This window comes from Gymnoscopelus braueri, assembly GCF_963280865.1.
Source record: "Gymnoscopelus braueri genome assembly, chromosome: 13".
Lineage (NCBI taxonomy): Eukaryota > Metazoa > Chordata > Actinopteri > Myctophiformes > Myctophidae > Gymnoscopelus > Gymnoscopelus braueri.
In genome coordinates, this window is record NC_137615.1 from 24,469,080 (window position 1) to 24,486,579 (window position 17,500).

General features: G+C 49.6%; 1 protein-coding gene across 1 annotated transcript in view; it reads left to right on the plus strand.

The window, feature by feature from the left end:
* shank1 (SH3 and multiple ankyrin repeat domains 1) overlaps positions 1-17,500 on the plus strand; it is a gene marked incomplete at both ends in the record, with an annotated part of 52,033 nt that overhangs the window by 34,270 nt on the left and 263 nt on the right. The window contains 11 exons of the mRNA XM_080447324.1: positions 841-923; positions 1,492-1,616; positions 2,044-2,179; positions 2,377-2,457; positions 5,342-5,368; positions 5,533-5,589; positions 6,536-6,651; positions 8,070-8,190; positions 9,566-11,532; positions 11,623-13,250; positions 15,261-16,151. Coding sequence (XP_080303450.1) covers positions 841-923; positions 1,492-1,616; positions 2,044-2,179; positions 2,377-2,457; positions 5,342-5,368; positions 5,533-5,589; positions 6,536-6,651; positions 8,070-8,190; positions 9,566-11,532; positions 11,623-13,250; positions 15,261-16,151 — 5,232 coding nt within the window. The remainder of the gene's footprint in view (positions 1-840; positions 924-1,491; positions 1,617-2,043; positions 2,180-2,376; positions 2,458-5,341; positions 5,369-5,532; positions 5,590-6,535; positions 6,652-8,069; positions 8,191-9,565; positions 11,533-11,622; positions 13,251-15,260; positions 16,152-17,500) is intronic.

Here is a 17,500-nt window from a genome sequence, read left to right on the forward strand (position 1 = left end):
TTGAGCCATTAGACAGTGCCGGCATTGCATTATGTTACTTTCCTGCACAGACCTCCACAAGCGAGCAGGTTTTTTCCCTGCGTCCAGTTCCTAGCTGTTGCTGAGGCAACAAGCAGCACCATCATATATAGCATCTTTTGCTGAGATTCTGGAGAGACCATCTCTGGGCTTGCTGTCAAACATACAGAAGACTGAGAAGAGCATAGGAAAGCTAAGCGCCATTCTGGCGGTATGAACGCTACTGGGGATGTTGGTGGTGGCGGTGGTGGGTGGGTGGCGATGGTGTTTCCACCTGGTCAATGACCTCCGAAGAGGTCACAGGAAGTTAGATACATCGCGTATGGGGACGTGTGGTAAACTGGCGAGGAGAGGAGTAAGGTCTGGACAAATGTATTTGTTCCTGTGTTTAAAAATGTATTAGTTCATGTGGTTGAAAAAATTAAAATCAAGGTTAATGCAGGCCTTCTCTGCCCCCCCCCCCCCCCCCAAAAAAACCACCACCCCGCTCCAAGGATTAAGACTCCCTTCTGGTGCAGTGTGTGGATATGAATGTGGATATACTGTAGTCTCTCTCTCTCTCTCTCTCTCTCTCTCTCTCTCTCTCTCTCTCTTCTCTCTCTCTCTCTCTCTCTCTCTCTCACTCCCTCTCTCTTCTAGAAGTGAATCTCTTTCTTTCTGTCTTTCTTTCTTAATCTCACTTTCTCACAAACCCTCCTTCCTCCCTGTTTCTTTCTGCCTCTCTCTCTGCCGTTCTGTTGAGATGCCTTCACTTTCCAAGTTGTCTGTAACTCTCTCCCTCCCTCTCTCTTCTGCTTGCTGTTTTCTCTCCTTCTCTAATAGTGACTATATAATCAAGGAGAAGACAGTGCTTTTGCAGAAAAAAGACAGCGAAGGATTCGGCTTTGTGCTGCGAGGGGCCAAAGGTAAGAAAACTCATGAGAATGGAAACAAGCATGACCATTCTCTCTTTCACTTTCTTTCTTTCTCTCTCCCTCTCTCCCTCTCTCCCTCTCTCCCTCTTTCCCTCTCTCTCCCCCTCTCTCTCCCTCTTCCTTTTCCTCTCTCTCTCTCTCTCTCTCTCTCTCTCTCTCTCTCTCTCTCTCTCTCTCTCTCTCTCTCTCTCTCTCTCTCTCTCTCTCTCTCTCTCTCTCTCTCTCTCTCTCTCGTCTGTCTGTCTGTCTGTCTGTCTGTCTGTCTGTCTGTCTGTCTGTCTGTCTGTCTGTCTGTCTGTCTGTCTGTCTGTCTGTCTGTCTGTCTGTCTGTCTGTCTGTCTGTCTGTCTCTTTCTCTGTCTGTCTCTTTCTCCATCTGTCTGTCTCTCGCTCTCTCTGGGTGCCTCTCTCAGTCTCTCTTATGCACACATACTGTACTTTCACTGGGATTTGTTCTCATAAATTATAATGCATACTGTATGTTGCAGGGCTACCACATACCTACTGTAGTATTGTCCCTTTGACTCTTCAACTGTGGTCTCTCTCGTATGTCTCTCCAGCTCAGACTCCCATCGAGGAGTTCACTCCTACTCCAGCCTTCCCAGCCCTGCAGTACCTGGAGTCTGTAGACGAGGGCGGTGTGGCCTGGAGAGCTGGTCTCAGGATGGGGGACTTCTTGATAGAGGTGTGAGATGAGTTGCTGTTTGTTGCTGTCGGCCAGAAACCTTGTATCTTCATATATTTTTTCAGTTTGTCCCCCCCCCCCCTTTTAAATAAATCAATGCCCTGTTTTACACTTTGTTGTATGCCAGTGTCGTGTAAAATTAGCAGAGATAGCCGATCTATAAGCTCACGACGTGTCGCGATGTGAGCTTGTAGATCTGCTATTTTGACGTAACTTTTCGCCTACGCATAATGACATGCCCAAAAATAGGGACCCCAGGTCCATGGACATACATGGTTTCTGCCTAACAGCGACGTGTTGCATTATGGGTTGGAACTCAGGACCAGTCGGGTGAAATCTTAGACTGACTTTCAGTCCTTATTTTGTCTCTGGATTTCACGCTCTTCCTCTCTCTCATTCTCTCATGGCCTTGTCACTTCCCCTCCAGGTGAATGGTCAGAATGTAGTGAAGGTGGGACATCGGCAGGTCGTCAACATGATCAGGCAAGGTGGCAATAGCCTCATGGTCAAAGTTGTCATGGTAACTCGCAACCCTGACATGGAGGAGGGCCCCAGAAAGAAAAGTAAGTGGTTTAGAACTGGGGAGGGGGTGAAAAAAAAATGCTCCACTAGCGGCCCCTTGTGGACATACTGCTCTTTACACTTCACGTGACCTAAGTGATTTGATTTGACTGCCTGACCGACCTTTCTCTCTCTCTCTCTCTCTCTCTCTCTCTCTCTCTCTCTCTCTCTCTCTCTCTCTCTCTCTCTCACCCTCCAGTCCCCCAACAGAGTAAAAGAATGAGTGGTCAAGCCCTCGCTCTGCGCTCCAAATCCATGACTTCAGAGCTGGAGGAGATGGGTAAGATCATTATGGAGGAGAGAGGAGGTTGGGGTTGATCAAAGACGACAAACATCAGGATAGGGGAGAGGATGGATAGAAGGAGAAGGAGCGAAAGACAGCGGAGAAAGAGGGACACAGAGCTGTAGTTGCAGTACAGGTTAAGTAAGCAGTACGTTAGGGTAAGTTGGAGGAAAATGGAGTAGGATGATGAGGGAACAGTGTGAAACAGGAAGCATCAGGGTCGCTAAATAAAATGAAAGTGTGAACGGGGCCGGGGTAGGGGTGGGGTACGGCTGTGCGCTCGGTGTTAAATATAGACGACCCTAAGAAAGTGTGAGTAACATGTGAGTTCCATAGGGTGATAGAAAGTAAGAGGGACAGGCGCAGTGAGCGTGGAATAGATCAGCGACAGCAGCAGACAATGAGCTGCCACCATGGATGAGAGTCTCAACGCATTTCACTGTTCTTTCAGAGGTTCCACACTGTCACTACGAGCACCCCCACTACAGGTAACCCTCCCAACCCACCCCGCACCCGGTGGTCCCTTCTCTCACTGCCCCCCTTCTTTTCCTACCCCACTGCACCTCCCTACCCCCCTAGCCAATCCTAGCTTTTAACCCCCCTAAAACTATTGTCCATCAGCCCTCCATGGAAGGAATACACATATCTACACATGCACACACACAAACGTACACACACATACATACGTATACATGCATACATACATGCATACATACATACATCCGTACATACATACATACATACATACATACATACATACATACATACATACATACATACATACATACATACATACATACATACATACATACATACATACATACATACATACATACATACATACATACATACATACATACATACATACATACATACATACATGCACGCACACACACAAATACAGCAACACTTGGCAAGTGTTAGTTGCCATGGTAACGCTGCTGGGGGTGGGTGTCACTGAGAAGGGAGAACTGTGGCTGCTACTGCCGCCGCTGTCTGTACTGGGCATGCTCAGTGAGCAGGTGATGATTTATGATGGCCAATGATATGTGGAGCGGTTAGAGGAAGCCACGAGGCTCCCCAGAGCCGTTTTCATGTCGGGTCCCAAACTCTAGCCCGTTCCGCAGACCTCCCAATACCTCACTTCCTTTGCAAATGTCCTCCATGGGGACCCTGGGCCTGTCCCACACCTCTACCCCAATACACAGTGGCTATTATGTCCCGTCTGCTGCTGTAAGCCAGGATCTGATGGGGGCCAGATTTAGTGTAGAGAGAATCTACCCTTTGCTCCACTCCTCTACCCTCGTTCTTGCTCCACTGCCCTTCTACCCCCACCCCCATCCACCCTCTCTCTGTGGTCTGACTCAACCCGATCGGTGCACAGCATGAGCCCCCCAGCCCGCACATGGATACAAGTTCCCTGACCCTTTAAAACCTCCACCATCACCACAACAACAACAACAACCACTCACCCACCAACAGACCAGTGCTCACTATGTACCATAGTAATGCATCTTCTTCCAGTACACGCAACAACACTTATATTACAGTGACACAACCTGACAGAATACAAAATTAAATGATCTTAGAATAATGTATAACTTGATGTAGAGAAAATAAAAGCCCTGTTTATTTTTCCAATTAGTGGTAGCATTATGACTTCAGTATTCAGATGTGGGGTGCTGGAGATGCACTCAAACTTAGAATGTCATTGCCACTGCCTCTTTCTGAGGCAAGGTGAAAGGAGCAGAATGTGTGAGGACGCCATGCCATATGCTTATTCTAATGCATAGAATTCATTTAGTAGTGATGCCCGTTAAACCGTCATACCTCTGTGTTTTGATGCAGTGTCCCAGTTCACCTAGAAGTCATGCTGCAAAGAGAGCAGGCTAGGGGCATTTAATGGAAATGTTTTCTGCACTTTTTGCGAATCCTTTCGTTGTTTCTTTTTCCCCCCTTCTTTTCTTTCTTCAAGTGAGCGTCCATTGAACAGGTTCCGATGTGATGTCACAGTACACATTATTTTCACAAGGATTTGTTGATGTAGAGATGTACAGCATAACATAATTATGTCCTTAATTAGAGTTTTTGCCAGACCCAAGGGGTCTGCCTACATGAGGCTTTGACCCATTTCGTCTATACATGGGCATAAAAGTATGTCCATCTTGTCCCTTTTTTGACCATATATGGACACATTCTGGATCTGGCAGAACCAGGTCTCCTGGTCTTGTTTTTTTAGTTTTTAATCTTACAATTACCATGAGTCCATAACTGTTTGAGATACAGTATATTATACAAGATAGTGTTGAACTACATACTGTATTGATGAGTTTCCACGTAAATGACACATAACCCTAGCCTATTTCAGTTTGCACTCACCAATCGGCACCTTAATTTGTACACTGACGGGTCACCTATTACCTCCTGCCCCTAATACACCTCTATGGACTTGCACCATTTCTGTCCAGCATTTTTACTCTTAACTCTGTTGTTCCTCTGTCCCCTTCTACATCTCCCCATCAACGCTAACTGGATGTTAACAACTTAACAGTGGAGAGAGGTGGGAGTTATCTTCAGACTAATTCTGTATTTGTGCGTGTTTGTGTGTGTGCTGCATGCATGCATGCGATCATGGAGAGAGAACAAGCAGCAATTCATCCTTGCCTAGCATATTTACCGTAACACGAGAAGTGTGCATGGTTCGGTAGTGTCAAAGTGTGGGTGTGTGCAGTTCGTTCTTTCTTACATCTTAAGATCTTGAAGCCTGGCGAGGTGACTCAGTTTGTGAGGCTCTTGGGAATATGATTAGCATTCACTGTAATGACAGTATTGCAGTTTCTCTCCTGCCAAAGTCTTAAGTCTCCCTTTGTCCTCTTTCCAGCTGCTACCCCTTGGAAAAAAAAATCAGGTACGTGCTTGCTCCCGATGAACCCATCACCGCCCGCCCCGCCCTCTTGCCCCTTCCCCCCACAACATGTTTGCACTGTATCTGTTTAGAATAAAACTACAAAACTTGTTGCCAAGTCGCACATCCTTGTCATCTTCTTGTCGTGGGGTTTCTCTTTCCCGTAGAATTCGATTCTTCACAGATTACAGAGAAGAAGAGGACAGTCTATCAGATGGCTTTGAGTAAGTGAGATCATTGAATCATCAAACTGACACTCAGGATTTTGCAGGTGCACACGGTAAAATCATCAAATGAGGCAAGTCATGTGTTAAGTGATCCATTTACCCATTTGTAAATGGTTACGAATGCAACCAAATGGATTCTTAAGGGTCAATTTGGTTATTTGTACACTATACAATAAGTGCATTCAATAAGTGCATTCAACATAGGTAGGGAACGAAAACTACTAATCACCAGAAGTCTCAAGTGCATTTTCTGCAAAAACAAGCAACCAAGAGTATACCTAGCACTAAGGTAAAAGTGCAATATATCAGCTACCTATTTTCCTTAAACAGATGAGACAAAATAGCAAAATCGACTAAACAAGATCCAATAAAACAATACAACAATAAAACAAGCGTTCGTACAACTAGTTAACAACAAGTAGGCCAGGCAAAGAGGAAGGGTGGTGTTTCCTGAAGAGGTGGGTTTTCAGCCTGCGGTGAAAGATGGGCAGTGACTCTGCTGTCCTGACACGTCCTGGTCCTGACAGTGGATGGGTGAATGCCACCTCCACTGATCTCTCACCAATGGTGTAAAGTAACTTGTAGATCTGCTATTTTCAAACATTTTACTTTTGGTACTTTACGTATATTTTGATGCCAATACTTTTGTACTTTTACTCAAGTAACATTTTGAACACAGGCCTTTTACTTGTAACAGAGTATTTCTACACTGTGGTATTGCTACTTTTACATAAGTAAAATATCTGAGTACTTCTTCCACCACTGTCTCTCACCCACCTGCCTCAGTCTCTTACTGCAATTTGTTCATACGGCCTTTCTTAATTTCCATTTCACCTGCCCTCTGCCACTCCAACTCCTCCCTCCCTCCCTCTCCCTCCCTCTCTCTCTCTCTCTCTCTCTCTCTCTCTCTCTCTCTCTCTCTCTCTCTCTCTCTCTCCTCCAGATAAACTAGATGAGATTCTGGCAGCAGCTCAGCAGACAATCAGCACCAATGAGGGTCCTGGGACAAGGGGTCAGGGGCCAAAGAGAGAGCGAGGCCGCAGCATCTATGGCAATGAGGTGTGTATGTGTGCTTGCGTGTGCATTCTCTCAAAGATCTGGGAATCTCTGTTGCATTTGTTTGTGTGTACTGTATGGCAGTGATTATGGGTCCCTTTGGTTCCATTTGTACACTCTCAGATTTACAGACTCATATTTACAGACACGGTTCCATTTGGTTCCCAAGAATCAATCATTTAGCTAGGGTCCCTAGTGGGGAGGAATCAATTGGCATAATGACTAAATTGGTGAGAAAAAGGGGGTAAAAAGCAGCCAAAAAAAAGCTCGGGTGGCGCAGTGGTTAAGTCCCTGCCCACCACCACAGAGGTTGTGGGTTCAAATCCACCGCGGTGCATCCGGCTTTGTCGGGCGTCTATACGAACACAGTTGGCCCGTGTTCGGGGGAGGGAAGCCGGGCAGGGAGGGTGATATTGGTCATTGCACGTACTCCTACGGGCTGGTGCGGCACCTGTCAGCAGGGAGTGTTGGGCGGGAGGAGTAGGACGAAGGCTCTACGTCCTCCTGGTAGGGGCTCCTCACTGGTAGGTGAGTCAGTAGGATACGACAGCAGTGACGACACAGAAATGTGTGTGGGGAGGAATCAATTGGCATAACGACTAAATTGAGGAGAAAAAGGGGTTAAAATAATTGGCTAAAAAAAAAAAAAAAAAAAAAAAAAAGCATTACAAAAAAAAACTCAAGGACCGCTGGGAGTCCTCACACCCCACATTTAGAATCGATGCTGTATGGCAAGGATATGTGCTGCGTGTATTGAGTGAGAGTTGTTCTATGTTCACTGGTGCACTCCACCCCAGCACAAGATTGAGTGAAAGCGTTTCTCCAGTATGTTCCTATGGTAACACCCTGACACTTAAGCCTAATTCATGCTTCGTTGCACGATGGTGTCACGCGCCAAAAATAGCTGACCACAGTGAATGGCAGATGTGCCGAGTTGTGAGCTTGTAGGTCTGCTATTTTTGACGTGTGACACTGTTGTGGGATGAAGTATGAATCAGGCTTTAGATGATAATGCTACATTCCTTGGGGTTATTTTGACAATTTGTTTAAGTCAACAAACTACTAGGTTCATACTGAACTGCGTTCTCTTCCCCAATAGCAAAATCTTGGGTGTTAATTTAGCCACTTAAACCCCATATACTGCACAAGGTATGCCTTTTTTTTCCTCTACACAAAATGTTCACCGAAAATAGCCGATCTACAAGCTCACAACGCGTGATTGCAACGTGTTGTGAGCTTGTAGATATGCTATTTTCGCCGAATGTTCCCCGCCAGAATAGGGATGCTATGGTTCATATGGTTAGAGTGTAAAAATGCACCAGTAAGGGTCCATTTTACTGTGTAACACAATGACTGTTTTACTCTTCTAGATTTTAATGAGTTTTTCCCCCCTCCTCACATGCTTTGCGCACTTCAAGCAGCCAAATTATGACCAATCGGGGATGGGGATGACGTCATCAGGGTCTGGCCTCGGCTATGACCGTAGCCAATACACCTCGGCCCATGCTCCACCGCACGGTATGCTGCGGCAGAAGTCCATCGGTGAGGCTGTCTGTCTGTCTGTCTGCCCCCTCTGTCCGCCTGTATGTCTGTCCTCTATACTGGTAGTAGTTTTTCCTGTGCCCACCTGTCTGTCTGTGGCCAACTACGTTTGTCTAAGTCTCTGCTGTAGCGTACGCTGCTCAAAGCTTTCTGCTGTACACTGTGTATTTCTCTTCTTAGATGACTGTGCTTGTGCTTGTACTTGTACTCTCAAGACAAGAAGTTTGTCTGTCTTATACAATATACGCATACAGGTACAAACAGCGACATTCAAGTATTTACGGACCTCACATACTTGCATGTTCCTGCTTGTACCAGTATGAGTAGTAACAAATAAACCTTCTTGATTCTTATACTAACTCTACTACTATTTGTTATATCCAGTCACGTATCTTTGTCAGTGTTGAGGCTACCGCAAGTTCAACTTTGCCGCACGACACTTTCTCTTGACAAATAAATATGTATTTGATGTCAAACAACACCGTGGGCCTTGATTAGGCCTGCTTAAGCTAGATTTATACTTAGTTGTACGACAGTGTCTTGCGCCACAATTAGCCGATTAGCAAGCTTGTGACACGTTGTGAGCTTGTAGATCTGCTATTTTCAGCATGTGACACCGTCATACGACATAAATGAGGCATTACCCTGTATTATCGACTTGTTTCCTAGTTTATCGTTCACTGAAGTTGTGATGTAGCTGTTGACATTACATTACATTACAGTCATTTAGCAGACGCTTTTATCCAAAGCGACTTACAATAAGTGCATTCAACATAGGTAGGGAACGAAAACTACTAATCACCAGAAGTCTTAAGTGCATTTTCTGCAAAAACAAGCAACCAAGAGTATACCTAGCACTAAGGTAAAAGTGCAATATATCAGCTACCTATTTCCTTAAACAGATGAGGCAAAAAAGCTAAATCAAACGAGCAGGAGCTAAAACAAATAATTGTATCGACTAAACAAGATCCAATAAAACAATAAATGACATATTATGCGTTTTGATGACCAAGTAAGCCAAGACCATGTGTGAAGCTGTTCAGCTGCCTTTTTGTTTGTGGAATGTTTACATACTACACTAACAGATTTATAGACTAACAGAACACAGAACTGAGGACAGACAGGGTGGCAGGTAGATGGGCAGGCAGATTTAGATAGACACTCTCATACATCACCCTCAACCATTTTTCCCCTCGCTGCACCCAGTGCATGCCTTCCCCTAAACTACTTCCCCTGTTCTCCTTCCTCTATCTCTCCTGTTCTCCCTCTATGCCATTTGTATCTCTCAGCCTCTCTCCCCATTCATTTAAATCCTTATTTGTCTTCTCACCACCATCTGTTGTTTCTTGCTGTTTGTGAACTATATGCACTGCAGGGACGGCTGAAGATGAGAAGGCGTTCCTCCTGCATCCTCCGGCCATGAAGTTTACCCGCAGCCTCTCTGTGCCAGGTCCTGAGGACATCCCCCCGCCCCCGACCACCGCCCCGCCAGAACCTCCGTTTTCCTCCGCCCCGCCACTGGGCTGGCGAGGCAAGTCATCCCAGCAGCCTTCTGTCGCCATGTCCCAGTCCACTTCCGCCTCTGCACACTACCAGCTCTACTCCCAGTCTGTACACTTCACCCATGGCGGCAGGGAGAGGGCGGGGGGCCCCAGCACGGGCCCCGGGGGTGGAGGGGTGGAGCACACGCCAGCCTATGCACATGCTGCCGCCCACTCAGCTCTGGGCAGGACTGCTTCTCGGAAGGTTTCCTATCCGGGGGAGCCTGTTGCAGCTGCTGCGGGGCCAGGTGGGGGCGCCAAAGCAGCGGGTCTGAGGAGAGGCTACAGCACCGCCGTCCCCCCTTCCGGCATCGCTACAGTTATCCCCCAGCAACAACAGACTACCCAGAGCCATCCCCAGCGGGTGGACCGCAGCGCCGCAGGGGTGCCTAAAGGAGGGACACGGAGAACTAAGGTTCCTCTGGTGAAACAGTCCAAAGTGGAGGATTTGCGTGCAGGTCAGGGGACGCTGGGGGGCAAGGGGGCCGTGGAGAAAAGCTCCATTCCCATTCCCACCATCATTGTCAAAGCCCCCTCCACCAGCAGCAGCGGGCGAAGCAGCCAGGGCAGCAGCGTGGAGGCCGACCCCCCTCCCTCAGGGGAGGCAGATGGAGCCTCGAAAACCCCCCACGGACCTCCGCCCTCCACACCAGCTCCACAGCCCCCTGCTCCGCCCTCTATTCCAGCCCCTTTACCCCCATCCCTGCCTTCCATCCGAGCCCAGGACAACGTGGACTTTACCAGCCAGTTTGGCGCAGCGATCGTGGGTGCGGCCCGCCGGGATAGGGAGCGCTTTCACGAAGCACGAAGAAAGAATGCCCCCTTTTTCATGTCAGCCGAGGAAGACATGGGTCCGGGGGGAGGTGGGGGAATGAGCGGTGGAGCGGGAGAACTGGGAGGCCTAACAAGGTCTCAGCACTCACAGCCACAGCTGAGCGCCCTGTCCGACGGCGCCGCCACGCGACTGCGGCCGTCCAAGTCCATAGATGAGGGCATGTTCTCCGGTGACACCTTCATTCACCACACTCGCAGTATGCCCCCAGCCTTTGGCCTCCCTGAGTATGCATCTCCAGCGCTGGACTATCAGCCCACGTCTGTGCCCGCCGACTTCTATGGAGCAGCGGCCCGCCAGCAGCCGCCATCTTCCAGCAACACCACGTTCATCCACCCACTAACGGGGAAAGTGTTGGACCCCTCGTCCCCTCTGGGCTTGGCCCTGGCTGCCAGGGAGCGTGCGCTAAAGGATGACGGCAGGTTGAGGAGGGGGGCTGAGCAACACCTTGGCCGACAGATGTCCAGTGTGGGGGGGTTCCCTTCATCTACTGTCACCTCTCAGCCGGTGGCATCCTCTGCCCAGTCCTCCAGCTCTTCCTACCTGGTCACCTCGTCCTCTCTGGCTGCCACCACGCCCAGTGTCGGCCGCCCACCCTCACCGAGGATCCTCCGGGGGGCCGGGAGTGGCTGGGGCGAAGACGGCTCTGGAGGGGAACGGGAGAGGGAGGGCGGAGGCGCCAGGGAGGGGCTGAGGGTTCGCTTCTCCGAGGACAAAACTGTCCACACGCACCACTACCAGTCCCAGCCTTACCAGCCCGTCTACAAGGAGAGAGACCGGGAGAGGTCTAGGGATAGAGGAGATAGGGACCGGTCAAGGGAAAGGGAAAGGGAAAGGGAGCTGTCGAGGGAAAGGGAGCAGTCGAGGGAAAGGGAGAGAGAGAGAGAAAGAGAGAGGGACAGGGAGAGGGAGCGGTCGAGGGAGAGGGAGTTGTCGAGGGAAAGGGAGCTTTCGAGGGAAATAGAAAGGGTGAGGGATCTGTCAAGGGAAAGGGAGAGGGACAAGGAGAGGGAAGAGTATTTGAGGAATGTAGCGGCTGCTGCCGAAAGCGCCTCTCAGTCCCAGCAGCCCCGGAGACCCAGTTTCCTCAGGATGGAGAGCGAGGCTGGTGCCTACATCATGGCTCTCACGCCTCCCTCCCCTCCCGCCACCGGTGCTCAACAGACAGGACACAGCGGGGGGAGTGGTGGGTCAGGCCTGATGGTCCTTCCTCCCCCCGCCCCCTCAGTCGACGCAGAGGACGAGATTGCCTTTGCGGAGCCCCTCCCCCCTCCCTTAGAGTTCGCCAATAGCTTTGACAGGGGCACAGGGGCCATGTCGGGGTACTCGCAGCGCGGGATGGTCGGCAACAACTATCCGCCAACCTCCCGCCAGCAGCAGCCCCCTCCGCCTCCTCCCCCTCCACCGCCACCTCCGCTGGCCCCGCCCGTTCAAAAGGAGACATTCGGCTGCTTCCCGGCACACACGCCCCTCCCCTCACCACAGGCGGGGGACTCTACCGCCTCCAGCCTCACATCTTATGACAGCGAGGTGGCCAACCTAACCCAGTCGGCTCCCTCCCCGTCGCAGACGTCCCCCAACCCCCTGCCCCCTCCCTCGCCCTCTAACCTCCAGCCCACCTCGGGCGCTGGCCCGCCTCCCCCATCGGTTTCTCCCCCGCCTCCGCCTGGCTCCTACCACAGACCCGTCTCCATGTCCCACCCCCACCACCTTTATAACAGCACCCACGTCCCAGGGCGCTCCTCCCCGACACCCCCTCCCCACGCTATTGCGCCACCTCCGGCCTACCGCGGCCACCCCCCTACTTCCTCCACGACTGCTGCCACCTCAGCCCCTCTCAGGGGCACCGCCTCCCATACCACGACCGCTAGCTGTGCCCCCGCGACCGTCACCACTGCTGCCACCGCCACAAGCACCTCTGCCCAGCTCCACCAGCAGGGGCGCACGCACGCTGCCTCCTCTGCAACCACAGCGCTCAGCCGCAGGGCGGCCGAGCACCGCCCGCCTCTCGCCACCAGGTCAGGAGACTCCCTGGATACGGTGGCGGACTCCGGAATCGAAGAGCTGGACAGCCGCAGCAGCAGCGACCACCACCTGGACCGCATCCTGGGTCTGAGCGGATCTGGGGTGCGGGGAGACAGGCTGGACAGAGGGGAGAGAGGAGGTGGGACCGGGGAGGTGGAGAGAGGAGGTGGAGGTGATCTGCTGGACTCTTACATGAGCTACCTGGACGGACAAACATTTGAAATGCAGAACGCCACAGCAGCGACCTCAACCTACCCCAAAGCCAACAGGTTCAGGGAGGGGAGCCGCGCCGGAGATCTTCGCAGACAGACCAGCACTGCCCCACCTTCCTTCCACTCTCACCGACGGAGGGGAGAGCCGGAAGAGGAGGAGGTGGACGAGGGGGAGGATGACAGTGGACAGGACGGCTACAGGATGAGGGACACTGGGCGTCCCATCTCGCCATATTTTGATCGCCCACATACCCCGGAGATGAAGCCCCTATGGGGCGATGGGCAGATGGCTGGGGACGTTGGGGGTCAGGCAGGGCCATTCCTGGAGGGAAGGAAGATTTACCCCCCAGCTTCCAGCATGAAGCCCAGCATCATTAATGAGCTGAACAGCAAACTGCAGCAAAGAAGCAAGGACAGCTGGAGCAGCCAGAAACCACTGAGCAGACACAGGTAGGATTCACCTGCTTTACCCTTTCGTGCTATGTAATATGAATGTGATATAATGGTGATGGTTCTGTGCACATCGATACGGATTCTCTTCCAACTTTGCTGTTATTGTGGACCCTCTGTTTGTGTTTGGATTGATGTGGACGGTTAAGGTTTTCAAAGTGGAAAGGCGAGAAAAAAGTATATACAGTATATATATATACTGTATGTATGTAGTATGTGTGTAATATTTATGTGTATGTGTATGTATATACAGTATATATATATATATATATGTATGTATATATATATATATATATATATGTATGTATGTATGTATGTATATGTTACAGGGAAAATGGCATTCCAGGGAAATTGAAAGGGGTACGCTTGTTTTCATGCCCCTCATGCAATTCTGTAGAATCAACGCTAGAGGGCAATGCAAGCCAGACATGAGCCCCACACCACACACGCACGCATGCACAAACCAGCACGCACACACGCATGCGCACACGCGCGTGTGTACACACACATACACATACACACACACACACACACACACACACACACACACACACACACACACACACACACACACACACACACACACTCCAGGGGGCGGGCCTGGCGGGCTATGTTAGTGCAGTGAGTGGCACTTGGGGCAAACGCAGTCCCCACACAACATCATTTACGATTCTGTGCCTATCGGTACATAACTCGGACGGCGCTTAAGTCGACTAGCAGACCATCGGCAGGTCGTCGCGGGCACTCGCGCCTGGAGGCGCTCGGGCGCGACTCCTCTGCCTCAAGGTCTGCTAAGTCGGAGCGCCTTCCGTCATGGTCCAAAACTATACTTTATCAGCGAAAAAAAAGTAGTCCGCGGTTGTTTGAAAAAGTAATGTCCCAAGCTGGAGTCAAACCCCGGATCCCAGTGGTAGTGGGTGGGGAGTCCAATGATTATCGAAGTGCGCCACTGAGGCTTGTACTAGTGGTGCAAAGTAACAAAGTAGATTTACTCAAGTACAATTTTGAGGTATTCGTACTTTACTTGAGTATTTCTCTCATATTATCCATTTTATTTTCAGCGTTCCCCTCCAGCGTTAGTATGTTGTTGTTGTGGTCGTCGTCCTCGCATCAAAGCCCCGCCTCGCAGCACCGCACCGTGCCTATAAAACAAGCGCTCCCCTGTCAATTTCCCTGGAATGCCATTTTCCCTGTGACATATATATGTATATATGTATATATGTATATATGTATATATGTATATGTATGTATATATGTATATATATATATATATATATGATATACGATTATTGTGCCAGTTTAACCACTTTCATCCTGGTGTCCCTATTTTAGATATTTCATTATGTCAAAAGCTTTCAAACATTAAAAAACTTGACGAAAATAGCACAAATAGCTAATCTACAAGCTCACAATGGATTGCATCATGATGCGCTGTGATCAGCTGTTTTTGCTATTTTTGTTAAACAAAAAAGAAAAAGCCATTTCGCAATGGGAAGCTACAACCAGAGGCTATGGCCATTTTGAGGTTCTTGACATCAATAAGTTTGGGAACCCCTGTGGTAGGTTTTCTTTGATTAATGGTGCTCTGTGTGATTGTGTGCTGTGTACAAGTGCTCTGTCTATACTGTGTAAACCTCTCCTCTTTTCTCCCCCTCCTCCCTTTTTTTGGGGTTGTCTTTCTCCAAGCAGACACAGGTAATAGAACCATTTCCACTCCCCACTCTTCATCTCACTATCTGTCAAGGTGAACATAAAAGTTTCGACTGCAACTTGAATTTACACCCCGTTTTATGACAGTAGGAGAGGAGAGGAAACCATGTTTAATTCTACTTAGTACATCTTTAAGAATGTTGATTTATACAGACTTTCTCACTGGCGGTATTGTCGGATTTCAGATATAGCTGGTAAACGTGGCAGAATGCTTTATTAAAACATCTTTATGTTCTGTGCTTGTATTTCATCTCTTGCGTTCTCCGTCGTTCATTTTCCCATCTTTTTCCCCGTCTGTAGGTTTTCGGAAGACTCCACCTCGGCTTTGAGCCCTCCATCAGCACGCTCCCAGTCCCCCTCCCCTGTCTCGCACTCCCAGCCAGCGCTGTCCCCTTCCCCCACTGCGGCCGCCCAGTACCAAAGCTGGGCTCGCTCTCCATCCCCTCAGCCTCCGCTTCCCACTCAGCCTCCACGCTCAAATTCGCCACTGTCCCCCACGGGCTATGCCCCTTACCCCACCTCCCCCAAACACAGACCTGTCTACCGGACCAAAGCCTTGGAGTTCCAGTTCATCCCAAGCCGAGATTCCAGGAAGGCGGAGTCCCACCTCCAGCGCAGGCGAGCCCCTAGCCCCCTCATCTCCCCGTCGGAGAGGCCCATACTGGGTCCTCCGCGCCCCTCCTCCCTTCCCCTGCTGCCAACCACACCCCTGTATAGTGCCCTCTATGACCTCCGCTGTGGCTCCGTCACACCTCCCTCACCCGGACACCCCCTCGGAGACCCTTACTTCTCCCCCTCCCCTCCCCTCTTTGCCCCATCGGGTGCCCCTCCAGCCCCTAACAACTCCTTGTTGGCTTCTCGCTCTCTCTCTCCAACCCACTTCCTGTCAGGGACAGGCTCCCCACCCCTGCACCCTCTCCCTCCTACCCCCTGCCTGAGCTACCCCCATCTCCCGCCTCCCCCCCCCACCAAGCCCTTCGCCTCCAAGCCTCTGCCCTACTGGACCAAGTATGATGTTGCTGATTGGCTGGGCTACCTGAACCTGGGAGAGCACAGGGAGCGTTTCCTGGACAACGAGATCGACGGCACACACCTGCCCTCTCTCACCAAGGAGGACTATCTGGACTTAGGCGTGACGCGCGTGGGACACAGGATGAATATTGAACGTGCCCTGAGGAGAGTGTTGGATAGGTAGGGGGGAAATGTCATCACTATGGACAGTAAGCCTAGTCATTCTAATAAAACAACAATAACTTCTTATCTTTTATAATGCTTTAAAGGAACACTTCACCTTCTTTCAACGATATCGCCATTTATCAGTCCTCACTAATGCTTGTATACCACAATTATTTTCCATTCACATTATGATTAGATGTAGGCATTCTAATGAGTACCAAAATCTCCCGATATACAGTAGCATGACCTCGACTGTATTATTGCTCAGTAGGTGGTACCACTTCTGTCTACTTGCATGCTGTGTCTCAGAGGTGGGCTGTGGATTGCTTCAAAATGTACCTCCAGATGACATCAGCACAGGGCAGTGGTTAGCACTGTTGCCTCACAGCTTGAAGGTCCCCGCAACAGGGGGCCTTTCTGTGTTGAGTTTGCATTTTCTCGCTTGTGTTTGTGTGGGTTTCCTTCAGGTACTCCAGTTTCCTCCCACACCAAAAGACATTCATGCTATAGGTACAGTTTACATAATCTTGCCCTTGTCCAAGGCACAATACAACTGGAATTGGTCCTCAGTCATTGTACTGTGGCTGCTCACTGCCGAATGCAGAGGACAAAGTATACCTTAACGTAAGACTTAATTAAGATAGCTTGGATTGAGTTGAATGTGTGCAGACATTAACTCGTGATTTGGGGGTTTTGTCTGCAGTTGGCTACTAACGGTATATCCCATAAGCCGGAGGGACTGGAGCATTGTAATTGGCTAGTTGTAGTATAATTCCCATAAGCCGAATGGACAGCCACCCGATTGGCTAGTTCTGGTCCATAGCCTCGCAGGATGAGTATCCCATAGCCTGGATGGACGTTTGCTCTGTGATTGTTAATTTAAAAAAATTACATAGTTGTCATTAACTGATTAGAAAGAATATTCGAGAGTTCTTGGTATGCTGTCTTCATGCACAAGAAATTCTGCAAATCAGCTCAGTAGTATGCCAGATTAGCTGCGGACACACACAGATCGGGTTGCACACACACACACACACACACACACACACACACACACACACACACACACACACACACACACACACACACACACACACACACACACACACACACACACACACACACACCCAGGGGCAAATGCGTGGTCACCTGGCGGAGATTAGATAAAAACGATATTAATTATGTATGTTGAAATCCTCACCTGTTCATATATATATATATATATATATATATATATATATATATATATATATATATATATATATATAAATATATATACTGTATATGTATATATATGTCATCGGCAGATGAATTTCCAAGTCATTTTCAAGCCAGCCTCTGAGACTGAGCAAGTAGACAGAAAT